The following is a 15,153-nucleotide window of genomic DNA, read 5'->3' as shown; positions in this document are numbered from 1 at the left end:
TAGCGCCCCGCCCCCAGCCGCTTCCGCTCTGCTCCCGCGCATGCCCACTCCGGGGAGCGGAGACGCGGATAAGAGGCGGGACGCTATTTAAAAAAAAAAAAAAATTCACACACACGGATACACGGACACAAAGCCACCCTCCGCTCGGGAGGCCACCGTGGAAGGCTCCGCTCCTCCCAGGAGGCGGTGCCGCATCCCCGGGCAACGCCCGCGGGGGCTTGTGGGGCGGGCGGCTCCCCTCCCGATGGAGACTCGGAGAGGCGGTGGGCGGGGGACTCCATGTCCCGGCATGCCTCGCGGCGGGCCCGACCGGCCGCGACTCGGGGCTCGGCCCCGGCCCTAGCTCGTCGGCGGTGTTCTGGGGCGCGCGGAGGCTGCAGTCACGGTGGGGCCCGCGGGCACGGAGGTGGGAATGAGTGAAGAGGAGCAGGGCTCCGGCACCACCACGGGCTGCGGGCTGCCCAGGTGAGCCGCTTCGAGCCGACCCCTGCCGGGCGAGAAGCGTGGCGCGGCGCGGAGGTGGTAGCGGCGCGGCCCCAGCATGCACCTGGCCCGAGGGTTGTTCCCGGCAAGCACCGGGGTAGTGGGCCGTGGTTCCCGGCATGCATCCCGGCAGTGGCCACGGCCTCCTGCTCTAAATAGTTTGGGGTTGGCCGGGTTCCCAGACTGCACTTGGGGCACTGGGCTTTGTGCTCCCGACATTCAGTGCGTTTGGTGGGTACCGGGTCCCTGGGCTGCACTGTGTGGGGACATGCACCTCCTAACTGCACTGGGGTGCAGGATCCTCCTCCTGCTTAACTGAGACAGGAACAGTGCGTTGCCCGCGTGCTCTGGGGGCCGTGGACCCGGCTTCCAGCCCGCTTCTACTCCACACTGAACCCAGCCAATGTGTGCTGTACTGTCCGGGGTCCCCTGGACCCGTGTCCCCCATAGTGTGCCTGGGTCTGATACGACAGTGCTTGGCCGGGTGGGCGCAGAGTTGGAGGTGTGATAAGGGTCCGTGACCCCCTGCCCCCGCCTCCCCCAGTATAGAGCAAATGCTGGCAGCCAACCCGGGCAAGACCCCGATCAGCCTTCTGCAGGAGTATGGGACCAGAATAGGGAAGACGCCCGTGTACGACCTTCTCAAAGCCGAGGGCCAAGCCCACCAGCCTAATTTCACCTTCCGGGTCACCGTTGGCGACACCAGCTGCACTGGTGAGGAAGGCTTGGGCAGCCTGGCTGGGGTGTGCATCCGCAGGGCCCTGATGGCTTTGGGTCCTGGAGTCTCTCCCCAGTCCTTTGCTCCAAGGCCAGTGAGGGAAGGAGAGATTTCAGGGGTAAAAGCCACGGACTCGTTTGGGGAAATGGGTCTTTGAGGAGGCGGGTAGGACTCCGGAGAGTTAGAGGAGCAAGCAAGACCGCCAGAGGGGTCTGGCACATTGTCGTCATCCTAGAGGGGAAAGACGGGATGAACCAAACCCTCAGCGAAGTTTCGAAGGAGTGAGTGCCTGCTGCACTGGGCTCTGTTCCAGGTGCTTGACCAAATTCCTAGTTCGTCTTGAATCGCAGTCTAATCCCGGGATGTGGGGGATAGCACGTCCGTGCTGAATATGAGGGAGCCAAGGCTCGGGGTGGATGTGAGTGGTGCAAGGTCCCGGGCCTGAGAAGTGGCGGAGCGGGGCCTTGACTCCGGAGCCGGCCCTCTTTCTACTTTCCCAGTCATCTCTATGTATTGAGAGAAAAGAAAGCACTTCCCAGAGGCAAGGAGAGCCGGGAAAGGATCTCTGCCCAGGGTGTCTGAGCTCCAGAGCAGTCGTGCCTGGCATGGCTTGATTTGGGGCGCTCTGGGGAGCAGAAGCCCTCCCTTCTAGTAATTAGCGCAGCACTCCCCGTCTTGGGCAGGGGCAGGTGGTGAGAGGGGCTTGGTTGACTCCCTCCAGCCCTGAGGAGAGGAGCTGTGGGTGCCGGCTTTTCTGTCCTCCTAGTGACCTCCAGTATCGCCCACGCCCCTCTCTCAGGTCAGGGCCCCAGCAAGAAGGCAGCCAAGCACAAGGCAGCTGAGGTGGCCCTCAAACACCTCAAAGGGGGGAGCATGCTGGAGCCGGCCCTGGAGGACAGCAGGTGAGGGAGGACCAGCCGAGGCCTCGTAGAGACCCGGCCAGGAACCCAGGCCCCTGCGCTACCTCCTCTGCCCACCTTGACCTGGCTGGACAGAGCGGGATGCTTCCAGGGCTCCCGCTGTTGGGAAGGATCCTGTGGGGGGAATGTCAAGGGGCTGTGGCTGTGGTGTGGGCCCAGGCTAGGGAGGGAAAGGGGCGGAGGCCGAGGCTAGAGGGGTCGCACCCCAACATGCCTCCTCTCTAGCAGGTTGTCCTCCTCTCTTGCACACTTACATTGGGGTTTGTTGCCTCCGTGGCTCTTGTGTAGGAAGAGACCGTCTTTCCCCTTGTCTCAGTCGCTTTGATCCAGTGTTTGGCAGCAAAGGATCCCAGAAGGCGGTGGTTAAGCTTCCCTGAGTCTTTGGCTCCAGTGGGAAGGGGTTTTCTTAGGGGATGGGCAGGTCAGGAGGACCTGGGTCCCCACCCTCTACTCCCCACCCCCCACCCCTGCCCACATGGGTGTGAATCAAAGGCCCCCTTCCCCTCGGGAAGTTCTTTTTCTCCCCTAGACTCTTCACTGCCTGAGGACATTCCAGTTTTTACTGCTGCAGCGGCTGCTACTCCTGTTCCATCTGCTGTTCCAACCAGGTATCTTGTGTTCCTGCCTGCCTGAAGGGGGGAGGTAGGGGTCCCGGCTCCTGGCCCCCCAGCCTTTGGACCCAGGCTGGTCAGGCAGGAGGAAGTCTGAGAGTAAGCAGAGGATGGAATAGTTGGGGACCAGAATTTGAAGACTTTGCACCAGTTGGTAAGCTCTTGGGACAGGAGGTAATACACGATTCTTAAATAGCCACAGAGATGACATTTGGCCACGGTCAGGGGGCCTGCAGGCCCCATTTTCTCCTGAGTTGGCCACGTGATGGTCCTGTGTGTGGCTCCCATCAGGTGCCTCCAGGGACTGGATATACAGCCCCCCTCCCACTGTCCTGGCAAGGCGATGGTCCGGTGTTCCAGAAAGTCCAAATGGGCCTGGGCCCTGGAGGAGACCTCACCTGGGTGGGGAAGGGAGGAAGCAGGCTGGGTGTTTGCATGGACAGCTGCCCGCCTGGCGGGGACCAGGGAGATGGGAGCGGGGACACCGGCACAGGGCGTGGGACTCTGGGCACCACAGAAGGGACAGCCCCATGGACTTCGGCCCGGCCCTTCCTCCTTCAGGAGCCCCCCCATGGAGGCGCAGCCCCCCGTCTCCCCTCAGCAGTCTGAGTGCAATCCTGTTGGCGCCCTGCAGGTGTGCCCCCGGCCTCCGTCGTGTGCATGCCTGTCTACCCTTGAACCCGGGGCCGCCAGGGCAGTTGTGTGGGGCTCTTACCCGGTCGGAGGGCTTTTCCCACCCCCTTGATTCCCCCAGGGCGGGAGGGAGGGGGCCTGGGGGTCTGTCCTCAGCCTCGTGCACCCCCGTTCCTCCCTCCCAAGGAGCTGGTGGTGCAGAAGGGCTGGCGCTTGCCTGAGTACACGGTGACCCAGGAGTCCGGGCCGGCGCACCGCAAAGAGTTTACCATGACCTGTCGCGTGGAGCGTTTCATCGAGATCGGTAACTGGGCAGATGGGAGCGCGGGCAGCTACGCCAGCCGTGGCCGCGGCAGCTCCTAGCCCCTCTGCTACCCCCCTTCCTGCTGCCCAGGGCCCGGGCCGTGGCAGCGCCTGAGGGCTCTTTCCAGTGGACGTGCCGTGAGGGGGCCCCCGCCCAAGGTCCTGAGCTGGGTGGAGAGCCCGGGAAGCCTAGTGCAGCAGCCTCTCCCCCACGCAGGCAGCGGCACTTCCAAAAAGCTGGCGAAGCGGAACGCGGCGGCCAAGATGCTGCTTCGGGTGCACACGGTGCCCCTGGATGCCCGGGATGGCACCGAGGCAGAGCCCGATGACGATCACTTCTCCATCGTGAGTGGCCCGTGGGGCCGGGCGGCCGCTGGGGGCCTGGGCCCGGCACATGGGGATGAGCCGCCGCGGGGGCCCCTGCCCGTGCTCCTGCTTGGCCCCCGGTGCTGGGCGGAGAGTGAGGAAGGCTGCGGGGCCCCGGCCGGCCCCGGTTAGCGGGCGGCGAGGGGGAGGCAGGCTGGCCAGGTGGTCACCCGCGGGCTTTCTCATCTGTTCCACGCCCGGGTCTCAGCCCGAGGCCGCACCTTTCTCACCTGCCCGTCTCGTCAGGGTGTGGGCTCCCGCCTCGATGGACTTCGGAACCGGGGCCCGGGCTGCACCTGGGATTCTCTGCGAAATTCCGTGGGAGAGAAGATCCTGTCCCTGCGCAGCTGCTCCCTGGGCGCCTTGGGTGCCCTGGGCCCTGCCTGCTGCAGTGTCCTCAGCGAGCTGTCCGAGGAGCAGGCCTTCCACGTCAGCTACCTGGATATCGGTAGGGCCGGGGAGGCGGGCTGGCGCGGCCTCGGGCCTGGGGAGGCCTGGCGACCGGGTGGCGCCCCGCCCGTGCTGCCCTCCGGCTCACGGCCTCCGTCCTCTCTCGGCCCCCAGAGGAGTTGAGCCTGAGCGGGCTGTGCCAGTGCCTGGTGGAGCTGTCCACGCAGCCGGCCACCGTGTGTCACGGCTCCGCGACGACCCGGGAGGCGGCCCGTGGGGAGGCTGCTCGGCGTGCCCTGCAGTACCTCAAGATCATGGCCGGCAGCAAGTAGAGCCCCCTGGCCTCCCCTGCACCCCGGCTCCCCCCGGCTCCCCCCGGCCTCCACCCGCGGGCCTGTACCTCTGACACAGACTGCCTGCCTGCCGGGAGCCAGGGCCCAGGGGCCTCGCTGGCCCGAGATCCGCCCTGTCCAGGGGCGGGTGGGAATGAGGTGGGGGGTCCCCTGGAGCCCAGAATAAACGCTGCCTCTGGGCTTCAGCCGGTTGGTTCTTCCCGTGTGCGGCCCAGTGCGGGGCGGAGGGGTTGGCGCCGGCTGCCCTCCCTGTGCTTCCCCCCTCGTTCCCCACGTGTCCCCTCGCTGGTCCTCCTGGTGGCCGAGGCCGTGTGCCGTGGCCCTGCTGAGCCGCTTTGGTGGCGACGGAGGGGGCAGTGCTGCTTGCCCCGGGGACTCCCCGCCTTTGGCGCCTCACACAGACGTGCATTCAGGAGGCAGGCAGGTTTATTGGGGGGCGGGGGGAGAGCCCCGCGTGCAAACATATGGAGGGATGACGTCACTTCTTCCCCAAGCGCTGAGGGGCGGCCAGGCTCGGGAATGGGGAGCCGGCCCCTCCGGCCGCCCGGAGCCCCGGGGTTCCCGCCAGACCTTGGGGAGGTCCTTCGGGCTCTCGTCCCGGAGCCCCCACCCTGCCCGGGGCGCGGGGCCTCCTGTGGGGGGCGGGGGGGCAGAGGCGGCGGCGAATCCCAGAGGAGCGGCCCCAGGACGCGGCCCCTAACTCCCCGCGAGGGCCGCGGCGGCCCGAGTCCCGGCCCAGTCCGCGCCGCCCCCCCTCGCCCCCCCCCCCGCCCCCCGGCCCGCCCCCCCGGCCCGAAGCCTGCGGTTCGACTGTTAGATGCGTAAGTCCGTCGGCGGGGCCAAGCGGCGTCGCCCGCTGCGGGCTCGCTCAGAGCCCGGCCTGGGGGCCTGGGGGGGGACCCCGTCCGTCGGCGGGCGCGGAGCTCGGGGCGCGCCCTGCTCTCCCAGCTCGGGGGCGCGACGGGCCTGGCCGGAGGGCGTCCGCGGGCGGGTGGCGGTCGCCGCTCCCGAGCCGCCGGCAGCGAGGCGCTGCTGCCCCCCGGTGGCCACGGTGTGCACTGGCGCCCGGCGGCCGCTCCCCAGGTGACGGCAGGGAGGGCCGGGTCGAGCTCCGGCCTCAGGGCAGGTGAGGGAATCCCGCCCTTTCAGGGAAAAGCCAGGCCCTCGCGGTCGGCCACCTGCGCCGGCGTCGCTTCCCACCCGCCTCCCGCCTGGCGTCGCCGCGCCGCGCCCCGAGCGCCTGAGGCCCCGTCCGGCGACGCCACGGCGCGCTCGCGGCTCCCACGGAGCTCTGGGGGGCGCCCGCCTGCGCCTCGGTGGCCTCAAAGGCTGTGACCGGTCAGCGACCTGCGGGTGTGCGCCTCCCGGCCCCTGCGTCGAGGACGAGCGGCCCGAGGGTCTCGCGTCGCCGGGCTCAGGTCCAGCCGAGCCCCCACGCCCAGGACGGAGGGACGCGTCTCTCGCCGTAGCTGCAGGCCCGGCCCGGGCTCCCCCGACGACCGCAAGACGCTGTACCGCAGGGCCCGGGAGTCCCGCTTGCGCGCACCGCAGCTCCCTCGCTGGAGATGTGCACACCCAGGTTTTGCAGTATTGCTGAAGAATGCTAACGTCACCCCAGCTTCTAGTTTACTTTTTAAAGATTTTATTTCTTTATTCATGAGAGACCCAGAGAGAGGCCGAGACACCGGCGGAGGGAGGGGCAGGCTCCCGAGGGAGCCCGGCGGGACTCGACCTGGAACTGGGATCACGGCCTGTGGCGACGCTCAACCGCTGAGCCCCCAGGCGTCCTATCACCTGAGCCTTTAGTGAGTTGTAATCAAAAAATTTTGGCGGGCGGGGGAGGGGGGAATCCCCTGGGGGGCTCAGCGGTTGTGCGTCTGCCCTAGGCTCAGGGCATGCCCTGGGGTCGCGAGATCCAGTCCAGCGTCGGGCTCCCTGCAGGGAGCCTGCTTCTTCCTCTGCCGGGGTCTCAGCCTCTCTCTGGGTCTCTCATGAATAAAGAAATAAAATATTTAAAAAGGTTTTTGTTTTGTTTTTTGTTTTTAAAGTAAGCCCCACACCCACCGTGGGGCCGGAACCCAGGATCCTAAGACCAAGGGCCCCGAGCTCCACCGCCCGAGCCACCCAGCAACCTGCGGTGGTCATCGCGCTGCTGGCGGGGCCCTGCCCCGGGGTGCTCGGCCCAACCCCCGGGCTGCGCAGTTCCTTAAAACTGACCATGAAGTTGGCAGCGGGGATTGGCTCTTCCTGTCCCGGGCCGTTTCTCTGGAGTGTGCGATGCTACGTGACGGCTTTTTACCCGCAGAATTTCCAAAATTTTCTGGAATCAAACTTCTCAAATTCAGCTGCTGCTTTATTGTCTGTAGTGGTGTTGTTGTTGTTGTTGTTGGTGGTAAGATTTAGTCGTAAGCCGCCTCGGCAGCCGGCAGCCGGCAGATCAGCAGTGGCCTCCTCTGACGGAGCGGCCGGCGCCCCTGTACTAGTCTAGATCCTTCGTCATTTCTAGTCTTCACGGCACCTGCACTCGGAGACCCCACCGCCCGACACCAAACTCCGCTCATCTATAAGGAGCAACTCGTTTGTCCCGGTTTTATCCCGAGACGCAGCGACTCCGTCCCATCTGCAGGCCCCACCTCCAAACGGTTCTGCTGTTTCCCCCACAGCTGCGGCTGCTTCCTCCACTGAAGTCTCGTACCTTCGATTTATAAAAACAAAACCACACGCGCGCACGACGTGCGAAGGGCAGGGGTGCGGTGCGGTGGAGAGCGAGGCCCGCGGTGCGGGTGGGGGGCCCCCACGGGTCTGTGGCCTGGGCACTGGCCCGTTTCCCCGCGCCCCGTCTCAGTCCGGCCTGGCGCGGCAGCAGCTCCCACCGTCCCTACAGCGCAGGGCAGACCGCCGCTGCGGCCCCACTCCCCTGTGCCACTTAGGGACGCCAGCCAGCCACAGAGCTTCCAGAGCCCCCCGCCCCCCGTCCTGCCCGGGCTCCTCAGCCTGCTGCCTGTCCCCGCCGCGCCGGTGATCCAGGGACACTGCGAGGAGCTAGCAGTGGTCGCCCACCCCTCGCCGTGGCTCCTGGCCACCACCTGTTTCCTCGTCACTCCCACCTGCTCCTGAGCAGGCTCGTCCCGCACCCCCGAGCCCCCAATCGGAGCAGGCTTCACTTTCTGCACCCCCAGTTCTGCCCGAAACTTCCTGACAGTTGGGCTTGTTTTTGTTTTTATCGGAAGTTGGGGTCATAACGCCAGAGGCCGCTTGCCTTGGGACGCGTACCACCCCTCATCCACATGGGGCGCCCGGCGCTGGGGGGGCTGCCGGGGCGCACAGATCCGAGGCCTGGTCTCTGTGCCCTCTTGGGTGTTACGTGACCTACACAAGCCACCTACCTTCTGAGGCTGTGCCTTCCCTGCATAAAAAGGAGGGACAAGACTCCTGCTCCCGTTCCTAGGAGATGGGAGAGCGGGAAGGGCGCACGCGAGAGCCCGGGAGCTCCGGGAAGGGTGGCCGACGGGACGTGCAGCGGAGGGTACCGAGGCACGAGACGGGACAGTGGTTCTCCTGATAGTTTAATGTTATATTTGCAGCATAAATAAGGCACAATATATGTCAGGGCGGGGGGAGCGGGAGAAGGCCTGGCTGGGGGGGACCGCGGGGGTAAGGGGGTTAAGGGGAGGGGAGCCGGAGCGTCGCGGGGAGGACCGTGAGAGCCTGCTCTCAGGGATCGTGCAAGGAAGGGGACGAGACGCTCTCGGAGCAAAACAGCCTGTAGCACCACAGCCTCCCGCACGGGGACCGGGCCCAGAGCCGGGCTCCTGTGCGACGGAGACGTGTCGCTACCTGTCCAGGATACACGGATGAAGAGAGCGAAGCAGAGGTGCGCGCTGCTTGCTTCCAACACATACTATGTCCGGAGGCGACAGCCTCCGCTGTTGGGGCTGGAGGCTCATCTCCCTGCTGGAGAGGGGGTGCGGGGGGGCGGGTGCACGCACGGGACAGCAGGGGCTCCAGCCAGTCCTTCCTGCAACAGAGTGTGGAGTGACCCGTCTGCAAGAGGACAGGGGACAATTCCCGTCCAGACCAAGGCAGACAGGTTTCAGGAAGAAGTAGAAGGAAGACAAACAGATTCTGAGATGAATGACGCGGTTGTTGTTCTAATGGGGGTGGAGGGAGGGACCGGGGGAAAGGGAACGATGTGTTCGCGCTAAGGCAGAGGATGGTACTGAAATACCCCGACGCCAGCAAGGATGTCCCGGCTTGCCCCTAAGGCCGCGGGCCCCACGCGCGACTGTGCCTTAGGACCCCGCGGGGTGCTTGTTAGAGCCCAGCCCGAGTCTCCGACTCAACAGGTCTGTGCCGGGGCCCAAATGTGTGCATTTGTAAGAAGCTCCCAGATGCTGGTGCTGCTGTGCTGCTGGTCCTGGACCACATCCCGAGGCCCACCACCCTGAGGGAAAGTCAGCGGAACCAGTGCTCACAGCCATTTCTTACAGTGACAACGTCACCCACCGGTAGCTGCGGCTGGTGAGCAGCTCTGGGCTACCGGCCCCCCGCCCCGTTACAAGAAGAAAATGAACCCCAGCAGCCACCACACAAACCTGCATCTACAAGAGACGTAGCTGCCCTTCCCTGCCCTACTCTCCCCAGCCTGTTCTCAATCTGGGGTAGCACTTTACCCCAAAGAGAGACGAATGAACCGGTAACAGAGGCTGGGAATGGTGGCCAGCAGCCTATGCCCATTCCTGCTGGGTCACCACTCTGGGGTGGGTGGGTGGCTCGGGGGAACTTCTGTCTGTGTGTACATGCGTGTGTGCAAACACAAACAGAGGAATATCAGTTCTATACTAGGAGGGGGATGATTAGGGTTGTGAGAGGCTGAAGTAGGATGGGGATCCTCTAATCAGCCTTAGGACCCTCACCTGTCGGGTTCCTCCCTCCGCCCCTGTCAAACAAAAGTCTAAAGAAAGCAGAAAGAGCATATCAACAAAGGCATATGTGATATAACTAGGAGGACTGGCTTCTAAACGGACTGGTTATGAAATTAAAGAAAAAAAAAGAATACATTTCCTTCCTGTGTATACAATGTACAATATTAATGAAAAATAATGATTTGGGGATGGGAAGGAAGTCACGAAAGAAAGAGGGAGCTTCTGGAGGAAAGGGTGTCTCAGGGCTAGCACCTTTAAAGGAGCCTCTCAGTGTGGAGCATGGGAGGAGGACTATTTTGGTGTCGGCGTGGTGGTTCAGGGTGTAGACGGGGCATGGTTATGGCTAAGGACCCTGTCGACCAGGATGGGTGGCGCTGGAGGGCAGTGAATCAAGACAGGCGCCAAGAACAACAGGACGGGCCCAGGGAAGGCAGCCGGGGTCACGGGCTTCAGTTAGGCCATCTCCTTGTCACCACTGCCGAGCGTGTATGGTCTAGTGCTTAGGGCCAAGGACCGGAGCGGAGGCTGAGGGAAGCCAGATTTGGGGTGTCCAGCCAGCAGGGGAAGGGGGAGCAAGGAGGGCCTACTTCTAGTTTTCTCTAGCAGCGAGGGAAGCGTCCTCAGACTTTCCAACTCCGAGCGAGCTTTCTTTCCAAGCAAGGAAGCCTGCAGGGCCGAAGACCCGGCCCGGTGCCTTTGTCAGGGGCTTGGTTACGTCCCAGCTGGGCCTCTGGAGCGAGGTGGGAAGCCTGCGTCTTGCGTTCCCGCAGCAGAGTCCCAAGGCTTCCACACTCCCAGCTCCTTTCAGAATCTTCCCTTAGGGCCCTAGGAGGGGCAGTGCCATTAAGAAGGGCTAGGTGACGCGCCCTCGATGTTTAGTTCTGGTCCCCATGAGCCTGGAAGCAAAGGGCAGGGGAGAGTGGCCCCAGGGCCAGCAGCAGTAACAAGGTAAGACGTCCCCCAACTCGCAGGACACGCCAACTGCTGTGCTTTCTCAGTGCGGTGCGCGACCACCTAAAGAGCTCTCTGGGGGTGCTGTCCCGCCCCCTCCTACTGCTGTGTTAGGTTCTGGGAACACCCCCCACTGAGGGCCCCAGTGAGAACTTCCTGATGAAAACAGAATAGGGACTCAAGAGAATGAGACATGGGGACTAAGAAACTAAACGGGAACCTCTAACTAGGTTAGCCACCCTACACGGGGACAGACAGGTGGGGCTCACCTCCTCCGGGGCCCCGCGGAGAGGCAGGGCGTGTGTGCAGTGACAGATGGGTTCTTAACTTGAAAAACACCTGACTACGGGGGGAAGAAAAATAGTCAAGGGTCTCACGAAGGCTCCTTGGGAGCCATAAACTCAGTCAAGCTTTAGGGCAAGGCTGCTGGTGGGAAATCAAGAAGATAAAAAATGAAACACAACTAAAGCAGAAGAGAGTCCCAGGGCACCGCCTTCCAAAGGAAAAGTCCTGAGTACGAGTTACGGCTGGGCGCTGTTAAAGGCAAACGGAGTCCCTGGAGGTGGGAACTGGCATCCTGACCATCTGCCGTGCCATTTGCTAGACTGAGTCACCTCAGGGGCTGTTGCTGTTGGGTCCCGGGTGGTAGAGGATGAGAGAACCATGTTTTCTCTCCTCTCCCATCACCAGGTGCGTCTTGTTCAGCACGGGCGCCGAGAAGCAGGACGGGAAGTGGGAAAACAAACGCAATAGAACGTGTCCTCTGACTGGCTCACCGGCGCGTCCACTCTGAGAAGATGGGGCTCCTGGAGCTTAGCACACCTCCTCATTCCCCCAGGACAGCCAATTTTGGAAGACAAGCTAAGAAAGGAAGCTGGCAGTTATCCTATGTGTGTGTTTGAGATGGACGTAGGAGAGAGGGAGAGGACATGCCTGGCCTGGGCAGATGGCAGAAGGTGGCTCGGGGACAACTGCAAGGGAGTCACACTGACAGGCTATTAAAGCTGACCTACCTATCCACAGGCCTCTGGCTTTGGACGGTTTCCCACAGCCCTGGGAGAAACTGCGTAGTTCAGAGCCAAAGGAAGGTAAGAAGTCTTAATGGGGGAGAAAGAGGGACAAGAGGGATGACTTCCTCCCCCTGTAACCTAACTCCTCAAAGTAAGAATGGCTGAGGGCAGCAGTCCCCAATTTCCCAGGCAGGCCAGACCTTCACCAAGCAGGGCTCTTCTCCTGAGATTGGTACTGCACCTCCTCTCTCTGCCTCTTCCCATCCGACCTCGCCCTCAAGCAAACCAACTCAGGACCCCTGGCTCTGATGCCTCCGAGTCCTAGGGCTGGCACTCTGGGGATGCCTGGCACCTAGGGGCAGGGGGCAGAGCGCCCCAGCAGCCAGCCTAGAAGCCTGGTGAACGAGAGGAGGGAGGTCTGGGGACAGGGACACTTGTGAATCAAAGACCCTAGCCCAGAGGAGAAGACAGCTGTGTGAGTCTGGGAGATGGGCGAAGGGCAAGGGAGTGCAAGAATGCCGCACACAGCAGCTCTGGAGGGCTACACCTGAAGAGAGACAGAGACGGTGACCCCCGCGACCCCGACAGGGGAACAAAGAGGGAGCGACAGAAGCGGACAGATTGCCACAAGGTGTATGTATGCTTTGGCCAATAAACTCCTGTAAGACATAAAGAATCAATCCAGTAACCTGACAGAAAGAGCTTCAGACTCTACTGGTCCTGCCTGCCCTACTGACCCTGCGGGAGGGGGGCTGGGGCGGCGGGGGACCCGTCAGCCACACCTGGACGCTTTCCCTTCGCATCACGAGCAGCTAGTAAGGCCACAAGATGATCTCGCCAAGGCTCAGCGGCAGGTGGAAAAGGCCCCACCAGTAGACTGAGAAAACTCAAGACACAAAGTGAAGTACCCAAAGCTCTGGAAATTGCTGAAAAAGGACCAGAATTCTTGGGGTTTGCTTCTTTCTTTCTGTTTTTTGTTGTTATTTTTTTGTTTTTGTTTTTGGTGGCAGCTAGGGAGAAGGACTAAAGTTTACGGAAGAGCTGGAAAATACTGCTAATTCATACAACAAAGGTAACTTTACATTCATCATAGGTGAATGTTTGAACTAGACTTCAGGAAGGGGGTAAAGGGATAAAACAAGCAGCTAATGGGAGACAAAGCCCTAAGCCCCTTAGGTGGCTGGGGCAGGCAAGTGGATGACCTGCCATCAACACTGGCCTCCCTTTACCTAGCAGGCAGTGGCGTGCTGCTAAGGAACAGGAAGGTAACAGCCACAGCTTAGCGGGAAGACAGGGAACTGAGAAACCCGAAACCTAGAAGTGCAAGGGTTAGTGTTCAAAGAGACAGGTACACATGCATGGGCAGGGGTGATTGTTCGGACCATTCGGAAAGGCCTTTGGCTGTGGGTACATCAGAAACTGCCCCCTTTAGGGGATGATCTATGTGGCTCTGGGGCTGGGAGGCTCTTAGTACGGGTGTCAATGTACTTGACCATGTGGCTGAAAAGCCCCACATCTGTCCATTCCTCACAACACACAATTTCCCCCCCATATTGCCATGTCCAAGGCAGATGGGAGGCGATAAGATGGCGTCTTTCTTGGCTCTCGGGCGGGCGAGCTCTGGCTGGGGACCTTTCCACCAGGGGAGGCATCATCTGCCCGCAGACTGGGACTGTGGGGTCATGATCACATGCGACTGTATCGGCATGCTCAGTTCTGTCCTTTGGCTGGCCATCTGAGTGAGGACCGAGGTGGCCACAGCTTCAGCTGCAGAGCGAACACTGAGGCCATTGCTAGGGGCTGTTGCTGAGCTGTGCTGAATCACAGGGGCTGGAGAACCCGTCGGCTCTGAGCTTTCCTTGGGGCTTTCTGCCAGGAAGGAAGGCAAAGAGCAGAGAGCAAATGGTTACAAAACAGACTAGGGAAACAAGCAGACCACACTGCGCCATAATTCTAAAGGAGCCCAAAGGAAAAGGAAGCCCATCATTTTTTGGGGAAAACTTCCTAGAATCTTAGCTTCTAAGCCATGAAGGGGCTAAGAAATGGAAGTTGTGAGAAGGGACGCCAAGAACCAGGCCCAAATTAATTTATCTGAGTAAAGTAACCCGCTTAGCACGTTAATTACACCGTCTGGCTTCTACATCTTTGAACCGTTCATTACCCCTACTAGCACATTCTCCTTTTTTTCATGTTTTGAAAGGTGATTTAAAATAGATCTTTTTTTTTTTTTTAAGCTATCTTCTCTGATTAATTCCCACAAGAATTTAATCACTCCATCATTTTTTAATGTTCCTTTAGTATGCACTTGCACCACAGGTAAACCTGATAAATATTAAGCTGCCCTCAAATGAGGGTATGAATGACCAGTTCTTGGCCCAGGTTCAGTTAATACAACAGAGAGGCCTGCTGGATCCTCCTGTCATTTAGCTAAGCATTAATGACTGCAAACATTTCTTATGGGCTACACCACTCCGGCTAAAGTGATGATAACATTTTACTGATAAACACAAATATCTGAGCTGCATACAAAGGTGACTCTATGTTGCTCTGTAGTCAGGTTTGATGAAACATCGCATAGCCTCTACAGCTGCTTCAATGGAGATGTGTGGACTAAATAAGAGCCAGTGACCAATGGTTGCATTTTTGATTCACTCCTGATGAATGTCTGAGTGTTTCTTCAGGATTCAGAAATCATCTCCTCTGTGAAGCCTTCTTTATTACACTCGTGAAATTAACTGTCTCACTGTTGTGCTTTCAGAGCATACATTCACTTATTCATCATTCTACTGAGCATCTTCCATGTGCCAGCGCTGAGGTATACGATGAATAAACCGGGAGCCCTGTCCTCAGGAAGCTCCCACTCCAGGGGCTCTTTGGCTATCTGTGCTTACCTTATTCACAGACTGACAGGTTTATCTCCTCGTAACTCTGAGTCTCTCAGAGGTACAATGTGTCATTGGCCTGCATCAAATACCTGCCACAGCCTCTACACCACACAGCAGGAACCAAATACATCTTTGCTATAACAAATAAGTAGTGTAATGGATTGACTGCCCCTCAAAAGTTCTTGAAAGGACTGAGCAGAAAACTTACTGTATATAGACTTCATACTGATGAATACTCAGTCCTTGCCTTCCTTACCCCATCAAAAGGAGCTGAAATGTCCTAAACTAAACTAAACTTTTTTAGAAGAAGTTCACTAAACTTCTGGAAACACTTTCTTATCCTGGTTTCCAGAATGCTACACTCACTACTCAGCTAATTTTCCTCCTGCCTTCTTGGTGGCTCTCTGGCTCCTTTGTGGGTTTCTTCTCCTTTCTCTGACCTCAAAATGCTGGAGTACCCCAGAGCTTGGTCCTCGACTGCCTCTTTCTTTCTGTCTCTGTTCTTTCAATAATGAAACCATTTCATCTGGTTTTGTGGCTTTAAAAACTAACGACAGGCTGCTGACTACCAAAGTTGTATCTTCAGCCTTTCCTCTCAACAGTGG

General features: G+C 60.3%; 2 protein-coding genes and 1 long non-coding RNA gene across 17 annotated transcripts in view; 2 read left to right on the top strand and 1 right to left on the bottom strand.

Moving 5' to 3' along the window:
• Positions 1-30: 30 nt before the first annotated feature.
• TARBP2 (TARBP2 subunit of RISC loading complex) lies at positions 31-4,962 on the top strand. 2 transcript variants are annotated; one of them, XM_026000443.2, is made up of 9 exons: positions 31-465; positions 1,028-1,197; positions 2,001-2,103; positions 2,634-2,729; positions 3,294-3,366; positions 3,552-3,669; positions 3,886-4,013; positions 4,281-4,482; positions 4,599-4,962. In XM_026000443.2, the coding sequence occupies exons 1-9, from the start codon at positions 413-415 to the stop codon at positions 4,754-4,756; spliced, it is 1,101 nt and encodes a 366-aa protein (XP_025856228.1). In that variant the 5' UTR covers positions 31-412; the 3' UTR covers positions 4,757-4,962. The 2 variants fall into 2 exon arrangements, with proteins under 2 accessions (XP_025856228.1, XP_025856227.1); XM_026000442.2 differs by lacking the exon at positions 31-465 and adding an exon at positions 584-714.
• A 1,478-nt stretch (positions 4,963-6,440) lies between these two features.
• On the top strand, positions 6,441-7,142 carry LOC140599863 (uncharacterized). Its single transcript, XR_012002848.1, has 2 exons — positions 6,441-6,582; positions 6,826-7,142. It is a non-coding gene; the product is annotated as an uncharacterized lncRNA (long non-coding RNA).
• A 1,184-nt stretch (positions 7,143-8,326) lies between these two features.
• LOC112921186 (cyclic AMP-dependent transcription factor ATF-7) overlaps positions 8,327-15,153 on the bottom strand; it is a 93,180-nt gene continuing 86,353 nt past the window's right edge. For all 14 annotated transcript variants that reach the window (XM_026000445.2, XM_026000446.2, XM_072765175.1 and 11 more), the window contains one exon: positions 8,327-13,532. In XM_026000445.2, coding sequence (XP_025856230.1) covers positions 13,315-13,532 — 218 coding nt within the window. In that variant the 3' untranslated portion in view covers positions 8,327-13,314. The remainder of the gene's footprint in view (positions 13,533-15,153) is intronic.

This window comes from Vulpes vulpes, chromosome 8 (assembly GCF_048418805.1).
Source record: "Vulpes vulpes isolate BD-2025 chromosome 8, VulVul3, whole genome shotgun sequence".
In the NCBI taxonomy this organism is placed as follows: domain Eukaryota; kingdom Metazoa; phylum Chordata; class Mammalia; order Carnivora; family Canidae; genus Vulpes; species Vulpes vulpes.
The sequence above is the reverse complement of the archived record's forward strand: the minus strand, read 5'-3'. Positions and strand labels throughout refer to the sequence as shown.